General features: G+C 43.1%; 1 protein-coding gene across 2 annotated transcripts in view; it reads right to left on the reverse strand.

The window, feature by feature from the left end:
• The window catches only part of syt7b (synaptotagmin VIIb), a 58309-nt gene extending 49126 nt beyond the window's left edge, over positions 1 to 9183 (reverse strand). For both annotated transcript variants that reach the window (XM_030377509.1, XM_030377507.1), the window contains exon 1: positions 8899 to 9183. In XM_030377509.1, coding sequence (XP_030233369.1) covers positions 8899 to 8929 — 31 coding nt within the window. In that variant the 5' untranslated portion in view covers positions 8930 to 9183. The remainder of the gene's footprint in view (positions 1 to 8898) is intronic.
• Between the last annotated feature and the right edge of the window lie 8986 nt (positions 9184 to 18169).

Raw genomic sequence — 18169 nt, forward strand, 5'->3', positions numbered from 1 at the left:
CAAAGTGCAAGGTGCACAATAGTATGATGTTATTCTTCTGACGTTGACGGTGCAGATAGAACAGTAGTGAAACAATGATGAGCAGTCGTATAAGGAGTGTGGTACGTAACAAAACAAAGAATAGAGATTGGGAAAATTGCTGTGGTTCCTGGTACGGTTCATTACAGCTAGATAAGCATCCATGGCCAGCCATTTATTTATAGTCTGCCCTGATCATTTCCCCCTACCCTGTTTTATCACCCCTGTATACACATTGAATTGGTCACTGCCCATTGGCAAATGGTCCCTTGCTCATGGTGCTGTTCAGTTAAAGACGTGCCTTACAGGCTTCCTTTCAGAGTGGAATTGACCAGCCACACATCAGTTAGCCGGTCCAACATGAACACAGACGAATGCAGTGCACAAGGTTAAAAAGTCCACTACTAATACTACAACTTCATAGATACTAGTGTTCTTGGTCCAGCAGAATGTCTTCCAAGTATAATATGGGACAACAGAGGCAAGCCGTGAAGTTGAACCAGCAGTGCTAGGGGTCAGATCATGAGCCTGGACATGGAGTCGAGCCAGAGAAGACCTGCTGTGTACAAGTGGAAGGCCTTCCTGTCAGGGTCAATGTGTAAATCTTGGCAGGGGACCTAACTCCCCCGGCAGAGAGTCACATAGGTGTCATGATGGTCCATTTATTTTAATATCCGTTTCGGCCGACTTTCATGCATGTCCGTCCCATGTTACGCTTCTCTCGCTATCAGCCCGTGTCCACTGCGACCAGCTCTTCCATTGCATTCACCCTATCTGACCACTCACGTGACATGCTAGAGTCTTGCCAAAATCCCATACGTAGTTCATTTCAGAGTGCTAAAGGTGTGCCTGGCCCTAATCCTCCAGCTGCTGACTTATTGAGCGGAACCCTATGACCTTTTCTAGACATAGGGAACCACATTCAGAAAGGAACCATGAGGCAAGGAATTCGGCCTCTTTATCCAAATAACGAAATTCTTGGGTCATACCGCGGCCACGACCACACTTGTGTGCTTCTCTGACGACCATGCAGTATCACAGTCAAATCTGGAGCCCAGAGCCACAACAGTCTGGGACAAAGTCTCTAATGAGATGCCCCTTGGAACGTTATATGCAGACGGCAAGACATAAGTGTGAGATAAAGGTACTGGATTGTAGATGATATATTTATAATCTTATATTTTCACTGACATTAATGTGGTACGGGTTAGATGGAGAGACACATCCTGTACTAAGTGCATATTCTACTGAGGACCAAGTGACCTCTGCAAGCAGAGGTCACTGCATGATGATGCGCTTTCAGCTTGATCTGTCTGACTGTTTACAGAACATTTCAGATTTAGGTTTGTATCCCCCGCCAATGGTACTAGGGAATATACCACATGGGCACTCAATGGTTCAACTAAATTATTCAGAGCAAAAACGTATAAATAAATACTGGCGGCTCCTGAGCCCAGCTGTCTTCTTCTGTGTTCTCCGTAACTACATGCTACCATCCATACATTGATACCAGTAACAATGACGACCACCAAACCTACCTCCTCATATCTAAATCATAACCTATCGTATCCAATTTTATGCTGTGAACTTTTATACACTGCAACCCTCCTCTCTGTACTCTACAGCCAGGCTGACCCAACTTTGCTTCATAGAGAGTGGTTCACACACACACACACACACACACACACACACACACACACACACACACACACACACACACACACACACACACACACACACACACACACACACACACACACACACACACACACACACACACACACACTATTCCCCTCTCTTATTCTTGTTCAATGTATTCTATACATTTAGCATTCACATTTCTAATAGATTAGGCACAACCTCAAGTGATATCATCCATCCAAATGAAACGCTCTGGGTTGGATTCCCATCGGGTGTCATAGCTTTGAAGATATCCTTGAGCAACATCCTTCACCACAGCCTGCTAGGAGGGTGCAAGGTAAGTGCGTGGGGTCTGCAGTCTTACGGCTGCAAAATGGAGTACTTGAGGCGTAAGTTCGGGAGAAAGAACACAACTGGTGCTCCACCTACCTACCAATAACCACAAAAACAATAACATGAACAAACTCCTCTTGTCTACCTGTCTCTCCTAGCAGTCTTCCCACACAACCAATACCTCCCTATCTCTGGTCTCTAATTCTCCAGGTACAGAAGGGGGATCCATACATCTAGCGCAGATGGCGAGATGTACCTTATCAATAAACTAAAACTAAACTGCGTAATGTTGTAGGCATGACCTGTACTTGGGAAATGGACGTTATGTTGCGAGTGGCAATCTTGAAGAAGAAGGCACCTATGGCGGAAAATGAAACACTAAGCCGCTACACACACACAAGTGAGTTGAAGTCGTGGTAGCTCCGCCATATGGTATCTGGTGGAACAACCATTGCCGGGGCCCAGGCGTGGAAAACACATCACTAACTGTGTTCTTGTGATTGAATACATGCCGGGAACATTGCCAACAACACCCAGTTCATAGTAATCCAAATATTGCATATGCATGGGCTTTCGTCAGAGGGCCATAGGCTAAATCACCATTGTGTTTCCTCATTCGGTGATAGATAGTGACTTCACCGACATTCATATAAAGTAAAATCTTTGGAGGTCTCTGAGATTTACACTTCAAACAATGGTTAAAAATATAGAGTGTTCCTAGCAAGTGGTGATTCACATTTGTTTGGTGACAAAGACAAAATATTACAGTTCCACACATTGTTGCAAGGCATGCACACATGCATTAGCAAAATGACGAAAGATGAAAGATGAAGGATCCATAATGATGAATGGAGGCATCCTAAAAGCCCTACCCACTTGAAAAATGGATAAGAGTCAGACTAACAATGAGCAATATCATAATATAAGTCCTTGGTAGGAGTGGATATATGCTTGTTCTACCATCCTAAGGACCATAGTGAACATAACATATATAACAATTAATCTAATGATAAAACCATAAACACACAAACAACAAACAAAAACATTTGATTTAGTGCAAAAACGTCAAAGTAAAAATCTAGATTACTCTGGCTGGTTTCTCCATTTGCATACCCTAGCTGTAATATGACCATTTCCCAATTCAATTTATGCCTCCACAAGAATAATATAACTATCACTACTTTAACCCTTTGCTTCAGAGCCCTTTGCTTCCCTTTTCTCTGAGCTTCTTCTATTTGGCATTATGCAACGGAAAACCACACACTCCGAGTCCCTGCTCTCTAGACAAGACTAATCCCAGCAAAGGAAAACAAACAGCAAACAATACAGAGCTGCCCACAAACACTGACGAGGGAAGCATGTGATATAAACAAACTCAGTCACACAAACACACACACACACACACACACACACACACACACACACACACACACACACACACACACACACACACACACACACACACACACACACACACACACACACACACACACACACACACACACACACACAACATGGGCAAGAGGTATTGAGTGACATGCAATAGGAAGGGGAACAATAGCAGATGAATGAAAAGCCTTTTAGAAATGCCGCCCCTTTACCATTTACAAAAAGGAAAACAGAGGCAGGCAAAAGGGACAGTTTAGGATGATGAAAAGTAACCTGCATTTAACATACTTCTCCCAAAACACTATTGCCACTCAAACAGCCCATCCAGTGTATACTGATGGGGATGAGTCAACACCATTGTCCCTAGGAGTCCAACACTAGACCACATCCTCAACACTAGCCCTGGGGGAGAGCTCTGTTGTTTCACCAACCAGGTGATGCTGATGCCTTGGTAGTGCAGAGCTCCATCATGGGCCAAATATGTCCCTGTGAGACACACTATGGCTTTAATGAAGAACACTGAGAAGTTAGAGTATAGTCACTAGGGCCTGAGGACATGTCAACACTGACCAGCATGGCTGACCCGGGGGTACCTACAGAGTCTGTACCAGAACAATGTACAGCCTGGGTCCATAAAATCTACATTGCACGGTAATTTACTAGCTCTTGTCTTCTTTAGCCACCCTTCACTGTGCCATTAGGATTTATGTGACCATTATAAATACACTCCAGCTTATCCGCACTGACCCAGACTTATTAGGTCAATCTCACCCCACCCTGAACCTAAGGCCATGGATATCATGATTGACTTATCAAACCAACGTGTTGTCACCTGCTGCGATATGGCTTGAGAATGATTTTCATAATGGTGAGGGGTGGAGAACCATATGTGCGGCTAAGCAGTCAGAGCGTTCAAATACAATCCCGGGGTTAGTGGTTCAAGCCCCCTTTCTGCGTAGCAGTGTTGCGTCAAAGAACGGGCAATTAGCTATGAACTAGACCTTGGACGATCATGTTGCTGGAGATGGGGATTTTTAAATGTGTGACTGTGTGGCTACCAGCCAACAGACAAACTCGTCCAGCAATTGTTTGCTTTCCCGCTGGGAAGGCAAGCATACTGTCCGGACATCGGCGTTCTTAGAGAAAGGCTCTGTAAAGGATTCAAAGCAACATGTGTGCACTGGTCGCTGTAGAATTCAGGAAAGAAGGTGTAACTTCGCCATTTTCAGTTTCGGTTTTCAGGCCCACGCTCTGTACCGTCTCCCACTGAAAGTTCTGCTATAATTTAGGAATGCCGGATCCCAGATTATGAGGTAATATAAACGAGATGGAGTTGTCTGGGATTCTAATGTGGATCAACCAGTAGACTCTTTGGGCAAATGTTTGCAATGTCAAGTGTTTTATTTTGTGTAAGATTCGATAAGCTTTGACGATGTTAGTTCTTGAAAGATGAAAAGAAGAGCACTAGAATGCAGGGAAAGAAGGAAAGAAGGATATAGCCGGGGAAAAAAAGAAGCTCACTGGCTTCAAAGATGACAGCCATCAGCTCTTTTTCATCTACAAGTGTTGCTGGCTATAGCACTTTCAGAAGGGTTAGATACTTGTTTGTGTGCGTGTGTGAATGTGTGTATGCGTGCGTGTGTGTTGGTGTGTGCACTCATTGGTGTGAATATATGTGCGAATTAGTGTTTGTGTTGGTGTGTATGTGTTCACGCAATGGTGTGAGTGTGTGTGTGCGCGTGCGTGTGTTTGTGGGGCACAATCATGTTTCCCCTCTGTCAGTCTCGTCTTTGGCAGGAAGTGCCTGTCTGTGGGTTGATCTGTCTCACCATCTGTTCACGGCTAGACTGCCAGCTTATATCACTGCTTCTAATATCCCATTTCCTCTGCTCTTCAAAGGTGGGGTTACACATGTTGTCAAGTGGGATTATGTACCTTTTAATTCTCTACACATTTAGTCCATTAGCCGTCCATATCGCTCTATTCAACCACCCACCCGTTCCATCCATTCATCCATCCGTCGTCAATGTCACTCATTTATCTCTGTGCGCATTAGAGCGTTGAAACCCTGAGGACCACCTCCCTCCCAAGCCCAATTTATCTATCTGTAGAATCACAGTTGATATAAATAAATCGTAATGAATATGGTAGGTGGGTGTGGAATTGTACAAACAAAATCTCAGGGCTTTTGTTTGTTTGCTTGAAGCTCCATATAAAAATGGCCAAGCAAAACTTAATCCAAAAGCAGACAGGAATGACACTGATGGCAATCAGCTATTATTAACAATTCCCATTTCAATTTCAAAAACCAAAATTGATGCAATCATTCACCTATTAATAACTGTTTTCCATTTTTATCTCTCTTTAAATCATGAAATGATAAGGTTTTCAGATGGTGATACAAAGGCAGATGTTTTATATTTCTCAACGTGGGGGAACGGTTGCATGAAAGATGAAGACAACCATTTCAGAACCACCTCTGGAGGTTGTCGTCTAGACCAAATCTCTTGCGTTGCATTGTCAGGTAATTTGCCTAGCTCAGACGTCACCGTTTGTCAACAAAAATAAAGCGATAGAGCGTCATATGCATATTCTTCTGAGACATCACCATGCTGTACATCCTTTTCCCTAGACCGTTGAATTCTATTTTTAAACATGATTTGCTGCATTTTCCAAAGCAAAGTAAACTGGCATCCCTGCACCATGGTCAATAGGTCTCCACTCACTCTCGGAGGTGAAAACCATGGATGTAGTACGAATCTGAAACCTGTATGTTTTCGAGCACAATAACTCTTGTAAACTCCCTATTTCTGAGGGCTGACGGGCTGAGATGGTTTTGATCACCTTGTGTGAACACAATCTAGATTTGTAATGTAGAAACAATCGGAAATTCAAAAAGTTGTAGAATCTAGATCTTTCTCTCTAGTGTCAAAGAGGGCACAGAGGCATCCCAAATGGGGGGGGGGGGGGGGTTCTTAATGTGTCACGGACTGAATAGTAGAAGAAGGCATAGGGGACAGTTAAAGTATACAGTATATCAATTATTATATATATATGAGGAAAGCAGGCAACAGAGGGAGAATCGAGGGCCGATGGTCAGGGACTCTGGCCCGCCTAAGACACCGCAAACAAGGTTGAATTATGTTGATGAGTATAAAAACGTACAAGGAACTCCAACACACACACACACACACACACACACACACACACACACACACACACACACACACACACACACACACACACACACACACACACACACAAACTCTCAAGCATACACCCTTGCATCACGGCCACCCCTCTTCTGTTGATGCCCTCATGTCAGATGGGCCTGCGTGGGGCTAAATTAATGTGACAGCTAACCCAAGTGATGGGGGACTCCAGCGACCACCTCTCTGGGAGGGGGCTCCAGGGAAACTCACACCCTGTCCTGACATGGACATCTTGTTTAACTCCCTCTCTCACAGAGTTCACATCCAGATGCACTGGCTTGTTTTCCATTACTTTGGTTATTAATTTTAAATATGGGTGCAGGTAAATTAAAGCAGAACAACGTCTGCTATTTCACGGTCTTAGCCGAGTTCCTGGAGTCTGTAATATCACATTGACTTGCTTTGGCACATTGTGACACAGAGTTAAAATAATACATTTGTTTCAGCTGTTATTACTGATCAATTCTCTCTCTCTCTTTCTCTCTCATCAATTTCACAGTGGATTTGTGTGCAGTAATAAAACGCCTTTATCTTGAAAAGCCTTATACTACAAGAAATTTGCAAACCTGTCCTTTTCTTTGCATTCGGACACCTGGACTAAAATGCATACAAAGTATGCATGCAACAACGCAAAATTAAATTACTATTGCCAAGGGTCCACAAGAGAAAAATATATATGAAAATATAAATAGGCATATCTTAGTGAGAAAGCATATTTCTAACTATTGTTTTGAATGTTTTTTTGCAATTTCCACCCATCATCCCTAAACAAACGAGCAGTAAGTAAGAAATTGCAAGTTTACACATGCAAATACAAGGTGTAAAGTCCCCACAGAAAGCAATCCCAAGACTACATTTGCACTTGAGCAGGTAAATTAAACAGTAAGAAATGTTGGCTTGCTTTAACCAAAAAATGAGCTTAACAGTCCTCTACATCTGAATCATCAACAAAAAGTATTGTGGTTGATCTATGATCTTTTGAAGCACATTTTAAAATTCACTGTCCTGTCCAAACACACACATTGATCATTTGAGCCATACCATATTTGAAAGGGAAACAAAGAGCCAGTGAAGTAGAGGCACTGGGAGAATACATTACACCATCTGCTTATAAACATGTTATTCCTGAACACTTAGACGGGTTGCCAGGAAGAGTGGTCGACTTCCTGAGGGAAGCACACTAAAACCAATCTAAGGTTCAACTAGCCTAGATAGAAGTGCAGAACGGTTGCAAGCAAACACGTGATGCTAAAAGGTTTGTTTGGTTAATTTTCATTTCATAGGTTTTATTGGTTAGACCAATGTTAAAATCATTAGATAACAGCCTAACTTAATAGATTGCGATAAGTCCATTACCTTTTTAACTTATCACATTAGTATTCTCTCCTGTCCTGACACATTCAAATAGTAGAATGGACCATTATGCAGCGGACAAAACGTGAGAACATGGAAGGATACGATCAGGGGGATGTTCTTCAGTTAGATTAGCTTTAACCGTGCTGTCTAAAAGGTTAATAATGCGTTGCGTAGAAATATACTCAGGCTACCAGCTATTCCTGAGTGCATTGTCTGAACATAATATTTTTGAGCATCAGGTGTTGGTCTGTGACCTTACCAACATCACCAAATTCTATATTTAAAAAAATATGAATCATGCAGCAATCGTTTTTACCTATACTATACAACTGATTTGTAAATCCTGCATGTTTCATAAGTGGGTTGCAGTCTACCCACTCGCTGAATTGTTTCTGATCCTGAATTCATCCTCAACCACGACGGAGGAGGACACCGATCGAGCCAAATCTATTAGGAGCAGTGACAACACAAACGCACGCACCAACAAACTAATGCATGCGATGCGTACACAAAGACATGCGGAATATGCCTCGCATGATATAATAGTCAATGGATGACCTTGTGCGTTTTCCACTCAGGTTACTCGAGTCACGAGACTGTGAAAATGAAAACCACAGTCGATGCAGAACGGACACAACAAGTGTTAAAGTGCCCGTCTCAGAACCAAGACGAAAGGTGCCTCCAATAATCCTTGAGCTATACAATAAACTGACAATTTTTGTTTGTTATTTTCATTTCACTCAATTACATAAACATGTAGCGAGTTCTATTTTAGAGGCCATCGTATTTAAAAAAGGCAATTTACAACAGCTTGTTGCAATGACCCCCAGCATCATTACTTGAGACATGTCACACTCAAGGGCGTTTTGGAACCAACGCGAGAGCTTTGAACTAAAATGAGACTGCATGGATAAGATGTCACTGATGGCATCTCATATTTTATGCTCACCTTTGTTATCTTCTGCTCTGTTAAGATGCATGACGCTTTCACCTGTATTGTCTTTCGCAAAAAAGCTGTGTTCTTTCCGACTTCACTTGGTCAAACCCTAATCCACTTTTGACTCGCAGTTTTTGACGTTAATTGCCTTGTTAAACTGGCGCGCATGGACGCGCGTGCACTCTTGCGTCCTCCTCGTGTGTTGCAGGAGCAGGTAGCCCTGGTGGTGGTGGTGGTGTCGCGTGCATTCAGCCTGTTTCCCGCTCTCTCTGCTCCTCTCTCGTACGTTAGAATCACTCAAAGGGGTGGATGCAATAAAGATTGGAAGCAGGAGACGGCAGACGGGCGGGGTGACTACGTGAAGTAAGTCAGTAGGAGGTAAAGAAACCTACTCACAGTATAGCCTACTCTACTCAAGCCTTAACAGCTGTAGTCATGTATATGTGCCACTGTTGCCCGCCAATCCCCAAAAGGTTTAATTTCCCTACGTCTCTGTTGATTTGGGGCATTTCTGGTATTGTTTTGGAAAGAGTAGGCTCGTTTAGCTATTCTACTGAATAAACAACATTTCACTGAAGTCATTTTCTTGAGAAATCCCAGACCCACGCTGTCTCTTGTGGTCGGTAGGGGGGCGCGTACAGGCTTATTACTATCAACCACATCTTGGTGGAAATAAATGGGAGGTATTCTATGGTCCCACCGGTGAACTGTCTGAAACATGTGGACGTGTGTGGCTGACGACAATACAAAAAGCCTGCAATATTCGACGACAATATATGGATATCCAAACAATACACACATCATGCGACAGGTTGGAGTCGCGTGGTGTTTCCCAACCAAAGACAATTTGCGATCAAGTGCGACAGTTCAGGGCAGTATCAGATTAATGTTTCTACAGTAGTCATCCTGTAGACATATGAAATTATAGGCTACTTATCGACCAGACGATTTCAAATTAATATGAATATAATGATAGTAAGACGAACATGTTTGGCATCCCAGCTGAATAACGTAAAACGTAGGCCTATTTAAATCAGTAGCCTATCTTTTCAATCGGGATGTGGTCCTATTATTACAGCAATGCCAATATTCTTCCATTCGGCCTGATTTACTTACTGCTCACGTTCGACCTATGCGTTCAGCCAAAAACTGATACTACTACACAGCTCTATGGCGGCCTCTAGTGTTCCGTGTCTAGAAATACCATTGTCTTGTACGATGGTGACCCATCAGGACGATACTGTTTGTTTTTTATCGACTAAATATGTCTTCTTACCAGGGCGCCACTGTAAATAAGAGTTGTTAATGGATTGCCTGCTTTAATAACGGTTAAAAAATATATACATATATAATATAATACTCAATATAGTCTGAATCACATCAATGTAGGGATAACGTAGGCCTAGCCCCATCTGGTAGGCATACTATAAACATTGAGATGCTTACCTAAGGATAGACAATACTTTTACTGCACTAGGTACTCAAATGAATGTTAGGAGAAGGAAGGAGATGGAAAATAACGAAGAAGGAAGGAGTAATGTTTGTTTTTTTAAGTTACACTCCTGTGGAGTAAGATGGGAGTACGTGTATAAGTACAGATATATTTAATCGTTTCTGATTCCTAGGCCTTAATGGAGAACCAAACTTAACACCCCTTTTACATTGGTCAACAGATTGCATGCAAAGTCTTGTTTTGGCTGATATGGCCAAGTGTTGACACTGTCCTCCACTTGTTGAGAGTGAGTTGAAGGGGGGGTTACAGGGGAGCCAGAAGCCCTTTCCTAGAATGAGCAAAACTCGACATTTTTTGAAGGCCGGCTGAGGGGGTTCGGTTCTTCTTTAAAGACTGATGTCAAGAAAATCAATACTTTTAACTACATGTGCTCACAAATTAAAAAAAGTATACAGAGTATAAGTGTAAACACAAGCAGTTTGAATAATTTGAGATGTTATCAAATAAATCTACAGCATTTATCCCTACATTAAAAGGTTGTATCGATTTTATCAAAAACAATACAATGCGTTCCTTGTTTATCCTGAAAATCGGCCTATATGTGATTATTCAGGTAAATTAAAGCCTGATGGAAAAATATATATGCAATAGTAACACATGTGTGAGACACACCAGGGACGACACACAGCAGTTCACTTGAATCCCTCAATCTTTTTCAAAGTTTCAGGGCCGCCTAAACCGTGCTCTTGAGGTCGCTGGCCCTCTCCTCTCAAGAGCAGCGGGAGAGTCCTGGCTTTGTAGCGGCCACACTGTTTGTTGGCTCATGTTGGCAGGTGTCCCAATTGCCAATCAAAGAGAAGCTGCATTACATCATGTTGGAGGTCAATGTCTTGACCTATCATTTCAATGGTCGCTCTCCGTGGTGCTGAATTCCCCCTCCTCTTGTGGAGGGTCTTAGCTGTGTAGGTTATTCCTCCATTATGTTGTTATTAGTATTCTCCAAGAAGAAAGGTTGCAGTTTCAGATGTATAAAAAAAACTATCATTTGCATAGTCAAACATTGAGTTTGACTATGTGTGCAGCTGTTTGTGTATTCAGCTGTTATTTGCTCTTGTTCGTCCCTGTTCCAAATGGAGAAGCATAATGGCAGTTGAGCGCACCAAACCTCTGTGCTTTGCATGGTAAATGGAGCTATCTCATGATAATACTCCAGGAAAAATCCCTTTTCTTGCCTTAATCAATGAGTTTATCCACTTGTTTCGGTTTAGATGAGGGCTTTAAACTCACCTTTCCTATCAAATAACCCCCACCACCCCTCCTCTCTCTCTCTCTCTCTCTCTCTCTCTCTCTCTCTCTCTCTCTCTCTCTCTCTCTCTCTCTCTCTCTCTCTCTCTCTCTCTCTCTCTCTCTCTCTCTCTCTCTCTCTCTCTCTCTCTCTCACTCTCTCTCTCTCCAATATTTTTTTTTCTTTGGCTATCTCGCTTTCTCTATCTCTCTCTTGTTCGCTCACTCACTCTCTCACTCAATCTCACTCTCTGTTTATCTATCTATCTCGCTCGCTCACTCTATCTATCCGGCTTGCCCTCTCCCTTCCCTTCTCCCTTTCTCTCTTGGTAGCTTGCCGTCTCCCTCTCTATATATTTTACCCTCTCTCCCAAGCTAACCCTCTGGAGAAGATGCTGTTCTCATTGAATAGGCTTGGTGGTGATTTGGCCAAGGGGTCCAAATGTCCCGTGGCAAGGGCACAGGGTGTCCCATCAAGTTCCAATCAAAGGAATAGTTTGTATAATATTGTTAATATATAACAACCATTTTAAATAGCTACATGGTAAAACAAAAAAGGAATGGTCAGCAATACAATTGCTAGCCATTTTCAATTTCGGTAGATCCAAATTTTGACAGACACAAACGCACAATTTTACCAGGTGGCAAAGTAGCAAGAAGAGGGAGCAGTCGAGGGATCCATTATGCCCTTAAAATACTGACCACTAGGGGGCAACAAAGGGCAGGTTCCTCACTGCGAACCAATGACGGACACCTATGTGCTGCACCATGGGCACCTGCTTATAGTTTACTAGGCTCTTCACACCTTTACACAACCTTATAATAAACACGCATGATATGGGTTGTGTTCCACACAGGGTGTTTGCGTGTGTGTGTGTGTGTGTGTGTGTGTGTGTGTGTGTGTGTGTGTGTGTGTGTGTGTGTGTGCGCGCTCCTGTTGATTTACAAGAATGACACTCTCAAACTTGTGTTTGATTATCAATAGAGTTGATCAAATACAAACTGAGTGACTAGTCTTTCTTGGTCCCACAGTGTGTTTATGCAAATGTTTGGAGGTAAAACATAGAAAGACCAATTAGGGAGAACCAATTTCAAATGGTGACTTTGTAAATTAAGTGTGTTTTTGTCAACTTTTTGTATTGATGTAATATTTTTATTTCAGTGGTTTCCATTTCAGCTTCTTCTAGGCATATTCTAAAGAGTGCAATCAAAGAATCCTGTTGCCTGCAACAATAAATCCACATCGCGTGACGCCCCTCCAGCCAGCGGAACCCGGCGTGCCTCTGACATCACGGGGCCTTGCTCCTCTATATGGTGCACTCACACTAGGCCATCTGGCCGTGGCCGTTTTCACACCTAACCGTGCTCAAATCTGCCAGTGTGAGTGTGACCAGTCTGGCCTGGCCAGGCCAGGCCAATTTGGCCACTTGGGACTCGGGAGAGGTGTGCTGCTACGGTACGGGCCGCTACGGTACAGATGCTAATGAGCCGACACGCGCACACGCACGGCAACGCAACCTGAGCTGGATGACGTATAGTCCATGCGACGACCACGGACATAATAAAGGCGACGAGCCTTCTTTCCCATTAAACGGTAAACATGTATCCAAATAAGCAACAGACTCAGCAAAGTGCGAACTGTGTTCTCTGTGTTGTTGTCCATTGTGGTTAAAACTCTGACTGGCGGCAGACGTTATTATGTGCCGTGTTCCAATACCCGTACTATCCGTACTTACTAGCCAAATTTTGAGTACGTAGTACGTTCCAATTCAGATCCGGCGAAAAGAAGTCAGAAAGAAGCAGGCCCCCAGGATAGGCGCATACTTCCGCAATCCACCAGTGCTCAGAGGCCAAGCCTGGTATTGCAGCTGTTTAAGCTGGCTGTGGTCGGGGGTCCCAGAAGTAGATATCGCCGTCCACTCCAATAAAAAGTGGGGAACAGGATTGTGTCTCCGTAAAAAATGTCTGGATATCAATCAAAGGCTCATAATTACCTTCATGCCATGTCCTAAAAAAATGTAAGTTTTTTCTTTCAAAAACGCCACCTCAAGCGTTTTATTAGCCCTTATCTCGCTGGGGAAGAGGGGTGTGCAGCTGAAAGGAGTCGTAGTGAAACAAATAGCATCCGAGAGGGCCTAGTTCAGTGCTCCGTCAACGTGTCCGATTTTTGGACTGGTTCATCTGCTGCTCAATAACTCTCACGGTCCTCTGCTTGCGATCATTGTGATTCATCATGTATTGATCAATTTATTAAAAAGATCCAAAGACAAAGAAGCGTGCATTACGGTATCAGTTCTATATTTCTGCATCCGGTACGTCACGGACTAGGCCACGTGTCTTGGCCCCATAACGCGGAAGCAAGTCGCTCCTGTATGTTACCAGAGCCCGTCTACGAAGAGCCTGGGCACTCCCTATACGCCCCATTGTACCGATTTTGGTTGTAGTTCCATGAGACATCCACTGGGGGTGATCGCGGGCGAGTCCAGATTGAATGGGAGTCTATGGGGCTAAACGGCTAATTATGCCTCTTTCACCTGCTTGTCGTTGAAATATCGCAAATTTTCATTCTCTGATGTTACCAGAGAATGTCTAATATGAGGAGAACTGGAACTCGCGGGTTAGTTCCGGTTTTCTGGACTGGTTGCAGTAATAATCTTTGACCACGCGGGGCGCTCGTAGGCGAGTCCAGAATGAATGGGAGCCAACGGGGTTTTATCCTCAGAATCCACTTTTCTCACGATGTAATTTTTTGTCAAGTAATTTGAAAGTTTCTATCAAAGGGTGGGGCTAAGATAATAAACTCAGCTGAATATTGCATTTTTTAAGGTCACGTATCTGTTCTAAAAAGGCGTTAAAAACATGCGATGACGTCACACACTGTAATACTGTCAGAGGTACTGCTTTACGGCAGTTTCTAAAGCACTTCCCTTTTCCCACAACGATTATGAGCCATTTCTTTCTCCTAAAATAGAAACCTGGATTAGAATCATAATTTTAAGACTGCATCAATTTAGTTTACATCAGTAAACAATCTGCTAGAGAGCAGTGTTCTGTTGTTCTCCTCATGCATCTTCCTTTCTTGATCTCTACAGTCGGACCTTGATGCTGTGACAACGGACAGTCTTCTTCCTCTGTCCTTTTCTCCTGCCTCTGTTCAGTATGTTCAGTGTTGTTAAATCATTTCTCTTTTTTTTTTATTAGTTACTGTTCTTATTGTGTTCTTGTTAGTGTGATGTTTGAATAAACTTGCCTGTTGCAATGTTGGTACAATGTTTGCATAATTACTGTTATACAACTGTTACTGTTTCAATGTGACCCAGACCATATTTCTCATTTAACAAACATGTGTAGCTTATAATGTGTTGCATGGCAGAGCAATTCCCAAGTCCTACAAAAAAGTAACGACTGTAATAGCAGATGTTGAAGTTGTTAAATCGTTAACTAACCATTTGTATGGAACAATCGGTTAAGGTAAGTTAAGTGCTTGAGTCTCGACACTTTAGAGAATGTCTAGCGCGCAACTTGAATAAGCCATGTGCGATATTACCCGGGCTCCAGCGCCACTTTCCTTACCAGGTGAAGCCTCAGGTAGCCTAGGACCATTCATACAGGAGCAAGCAAGAACGTTACCTGTTTCTGTCCTTGGGAAACGAAAAGACGGACAATCCGTTTCCACTGTAAGTGTTTATCATTGCACATTTACGAGGCATTTCTTTTTTAAACTATCTTTATTTTCGAAAAATAGACAGATTAAATGATATTGACTATTATTTAAGGTGGTCATACCGTACATACCATGTATATAATACATTGAACACAAGAAATTTAAGAAATTCCATTTATGCCCATGTACTTTCACCATTACTTTTTTGACTAATGTACGGCCAACAATGTTTCTAATGTGAAGCTTCAGCTTGACGCTCCGTTTTCCCTTCGTCGCATACCTCATCCACTATCCACGATAATAATCCACCGGACCACGACGTGATGTTTTTAAAGGGTTTACTTGTCCAACGCAAAATACAAAAAACAATCCTTTTCCACAATGAGGTTCTTATTAGAGGTACGAGGTTATCTAAAAAATAAAAGGGCCTGCAGGAAAATATAAATACAGTAGGCCTACGCAAAAATTGAGTTAACACGTTTCTGAATGCTCTTCAACTTCAGATGCCGTCAAGAGGGGTCTCTGGTCGTAATCAGTCGCAAGTCCGTCCCTGACCAATCAGCGATCATTAGCAGAATGCTAGCGTGTATGGCCAACAACGGCCCAAACTGTAAGAAATCGAAAGGACATAAGTACTCACTCATTTGACTTTTGAACCATAATCTATATTGAACTTGCGGAATCTGCAATAAAATTTGCGATATTTCAACGACAAGCAGGTGAAAGAGGCATAATTAGCCGTTTAGCCCCATAGACTCCCATTCAATCTGGACTCGCCCGCGATCACCCCCAGTGGATGTCTCATGGAACTACAACCAAAATCGGTACAATGGGGCGTATAGGGAGTGCCCAGGCTCTTCGTAGACGGGCTCTGATGTTACCCTGCGCCACTGAGCAGTTTGTATAGGAATGAATGGGCGGCCATTTTCCAGTCCGTGGTCCATCCTTTATTATGTCCATGGAAAGAAGTCCATGCAGCGGACGCTTGGTGATGACGTGTTACTTACGACGGGATGACGTATGTACAAGAGCCTACCGTGGCCAGGCCACAGTTGCGACGGCCACGGCCAGATGGCCTAGTGTGAGTGCAGGCCAGAGAACAATGGGGTAACCCATAATTTACCCGATGAGTAACCCATAATCGCAAAACATTTACTGACCGACTCTCACATTAACAGTCACTGAAATGTAACACATAACAGCAACAAACACACAACAGCCACAACGGTCATCATGAGATAAAGTTTTGTCGTTCATTTCTGACAGGACACCCACACCAACTCTTGGGAGAAGGCTCAGGCCTTTTGTAGGCCTGCCTGCCTCCGAGAACAGACAGCCCACCCAGAAAGGACCTGGCACCCGTCAAGGTGACCAAGAGGGTCTGGTTGAAGGGAATCTCAAGCAGAAGGTTCAACCTGCAGCCACTGCCCGGCTGGATGAAGAGAAAGAGAAACCTTTGGTTATCCCTTTAAGACGCAACTTCTTTGAAGGGCATTATGGCCTGGGCAGAACCCAAGGCTGTTATCGTGACCGACGCCCCCCTGAACATAATGCTAAAACAAGAGCTTATCATGGAGGCTGACGAAGAAGGACATAAGATGACCGAACAAAGAGGGGACCAATCCGCACAGGAGGCCGATGGAAAGGCCCCCAGGCAAAGGTTCGCCAAGTGGCTGAACGGCGCTGTTGTGTGTTTGTTGCTGTTATGTGTTACATTTCAGTGACTGTTAATGTGAGAGTCGGTCAGTAAATGTTTTGTGATTATGGGTTACTCATCGGGTTAAACCTGAACCGACACTGAAGACCAACGAGAGGAAACCAAAAGATGTCTCAGTCGGTCCATGTTCGTGTCCTCCCCTTCCTCACCTGTCCCAGATGTTCTTCCCCTGGCGGCAAGGGGGAGTCCAGGTGGAGGAAGAGACTTTATAGGGGGAGGCCGCTCCCTCCTGTCGGAGATCCTCACCGTAAAAATAACCAAAATAATAATAAGGATACAAAAAACACACAAACAAATAAAAGCAGAATAAATGTATACGGCACCCATGTACAGACAAAGTATGTACGTGAAACATCTGATGGAAGCCGAACAAGTCCACATCTATTTGAAATCACACTGGAGTGAAACTTCAGCTTTGTCCGAGCGCAGGTGAATTGAACAAAGTATTCAAACATCTGATGGGACCCAACCAAGTCCTCATCAATGTGATATCACACTGAGGTGTGTAATACTTTGTTTAAATTCACCTGCGCTGGGAACAAGATTTGGTTTCACTCCAGCGTGATGCACACACGTTGTTTCAATTCACCTTGGCCCAACTCCCTATTAATGGCAATAAAATAAAAAATATTTATGTTTGCCGAGTTCTTGATCATCTTGTGTTTGTTTATAGATGTATACATATATCTTATACTTAATGGAAGACACACACTCTTTGACACACACATGTGCGACCGTGCGCACGCATGCACAAACAGCATGTGGTTGAATATGTACCCGAAAGCCATACTTGAGTAAAAGTACAGATATCTTCCAAGAAAATGACCCTGGTAAAAGTGAAAGTCACTCAAAAGAATACTACTTGAGTAAAAGTCTACTTAATTTTCTGTTATGAATTGTGCCTAAATATTAAAAGTAAAAGTCCAAGTAATAACTGTTAATAAAATAAGCTCAGAATATAAAATCTATAACATGAATGATCATTACTACGGGTATTTCCTTACCTTCCTTCACAAACACACACACACGCACGCACACACACATGCACACACACACACACACACACACACACACACACACACACACACACACACACACACACACACACACACACACACACACATGGACACAGCCACAGAAAATGAATGTTTAGTACATGAGCTAA

Source organism: Gadus morhua, chromosome 14 (assembly GCF_902167405.1).
Source record: "Gadus morhua chromosome 14, gadMor3.0, whole genome shotgun sequence".
Lineage (NCBI taxonomy): Eukaryota > Metazoa > Chordata > Actinopteri > Gadiformes > Gadidae > Gadus > Gadus morhua.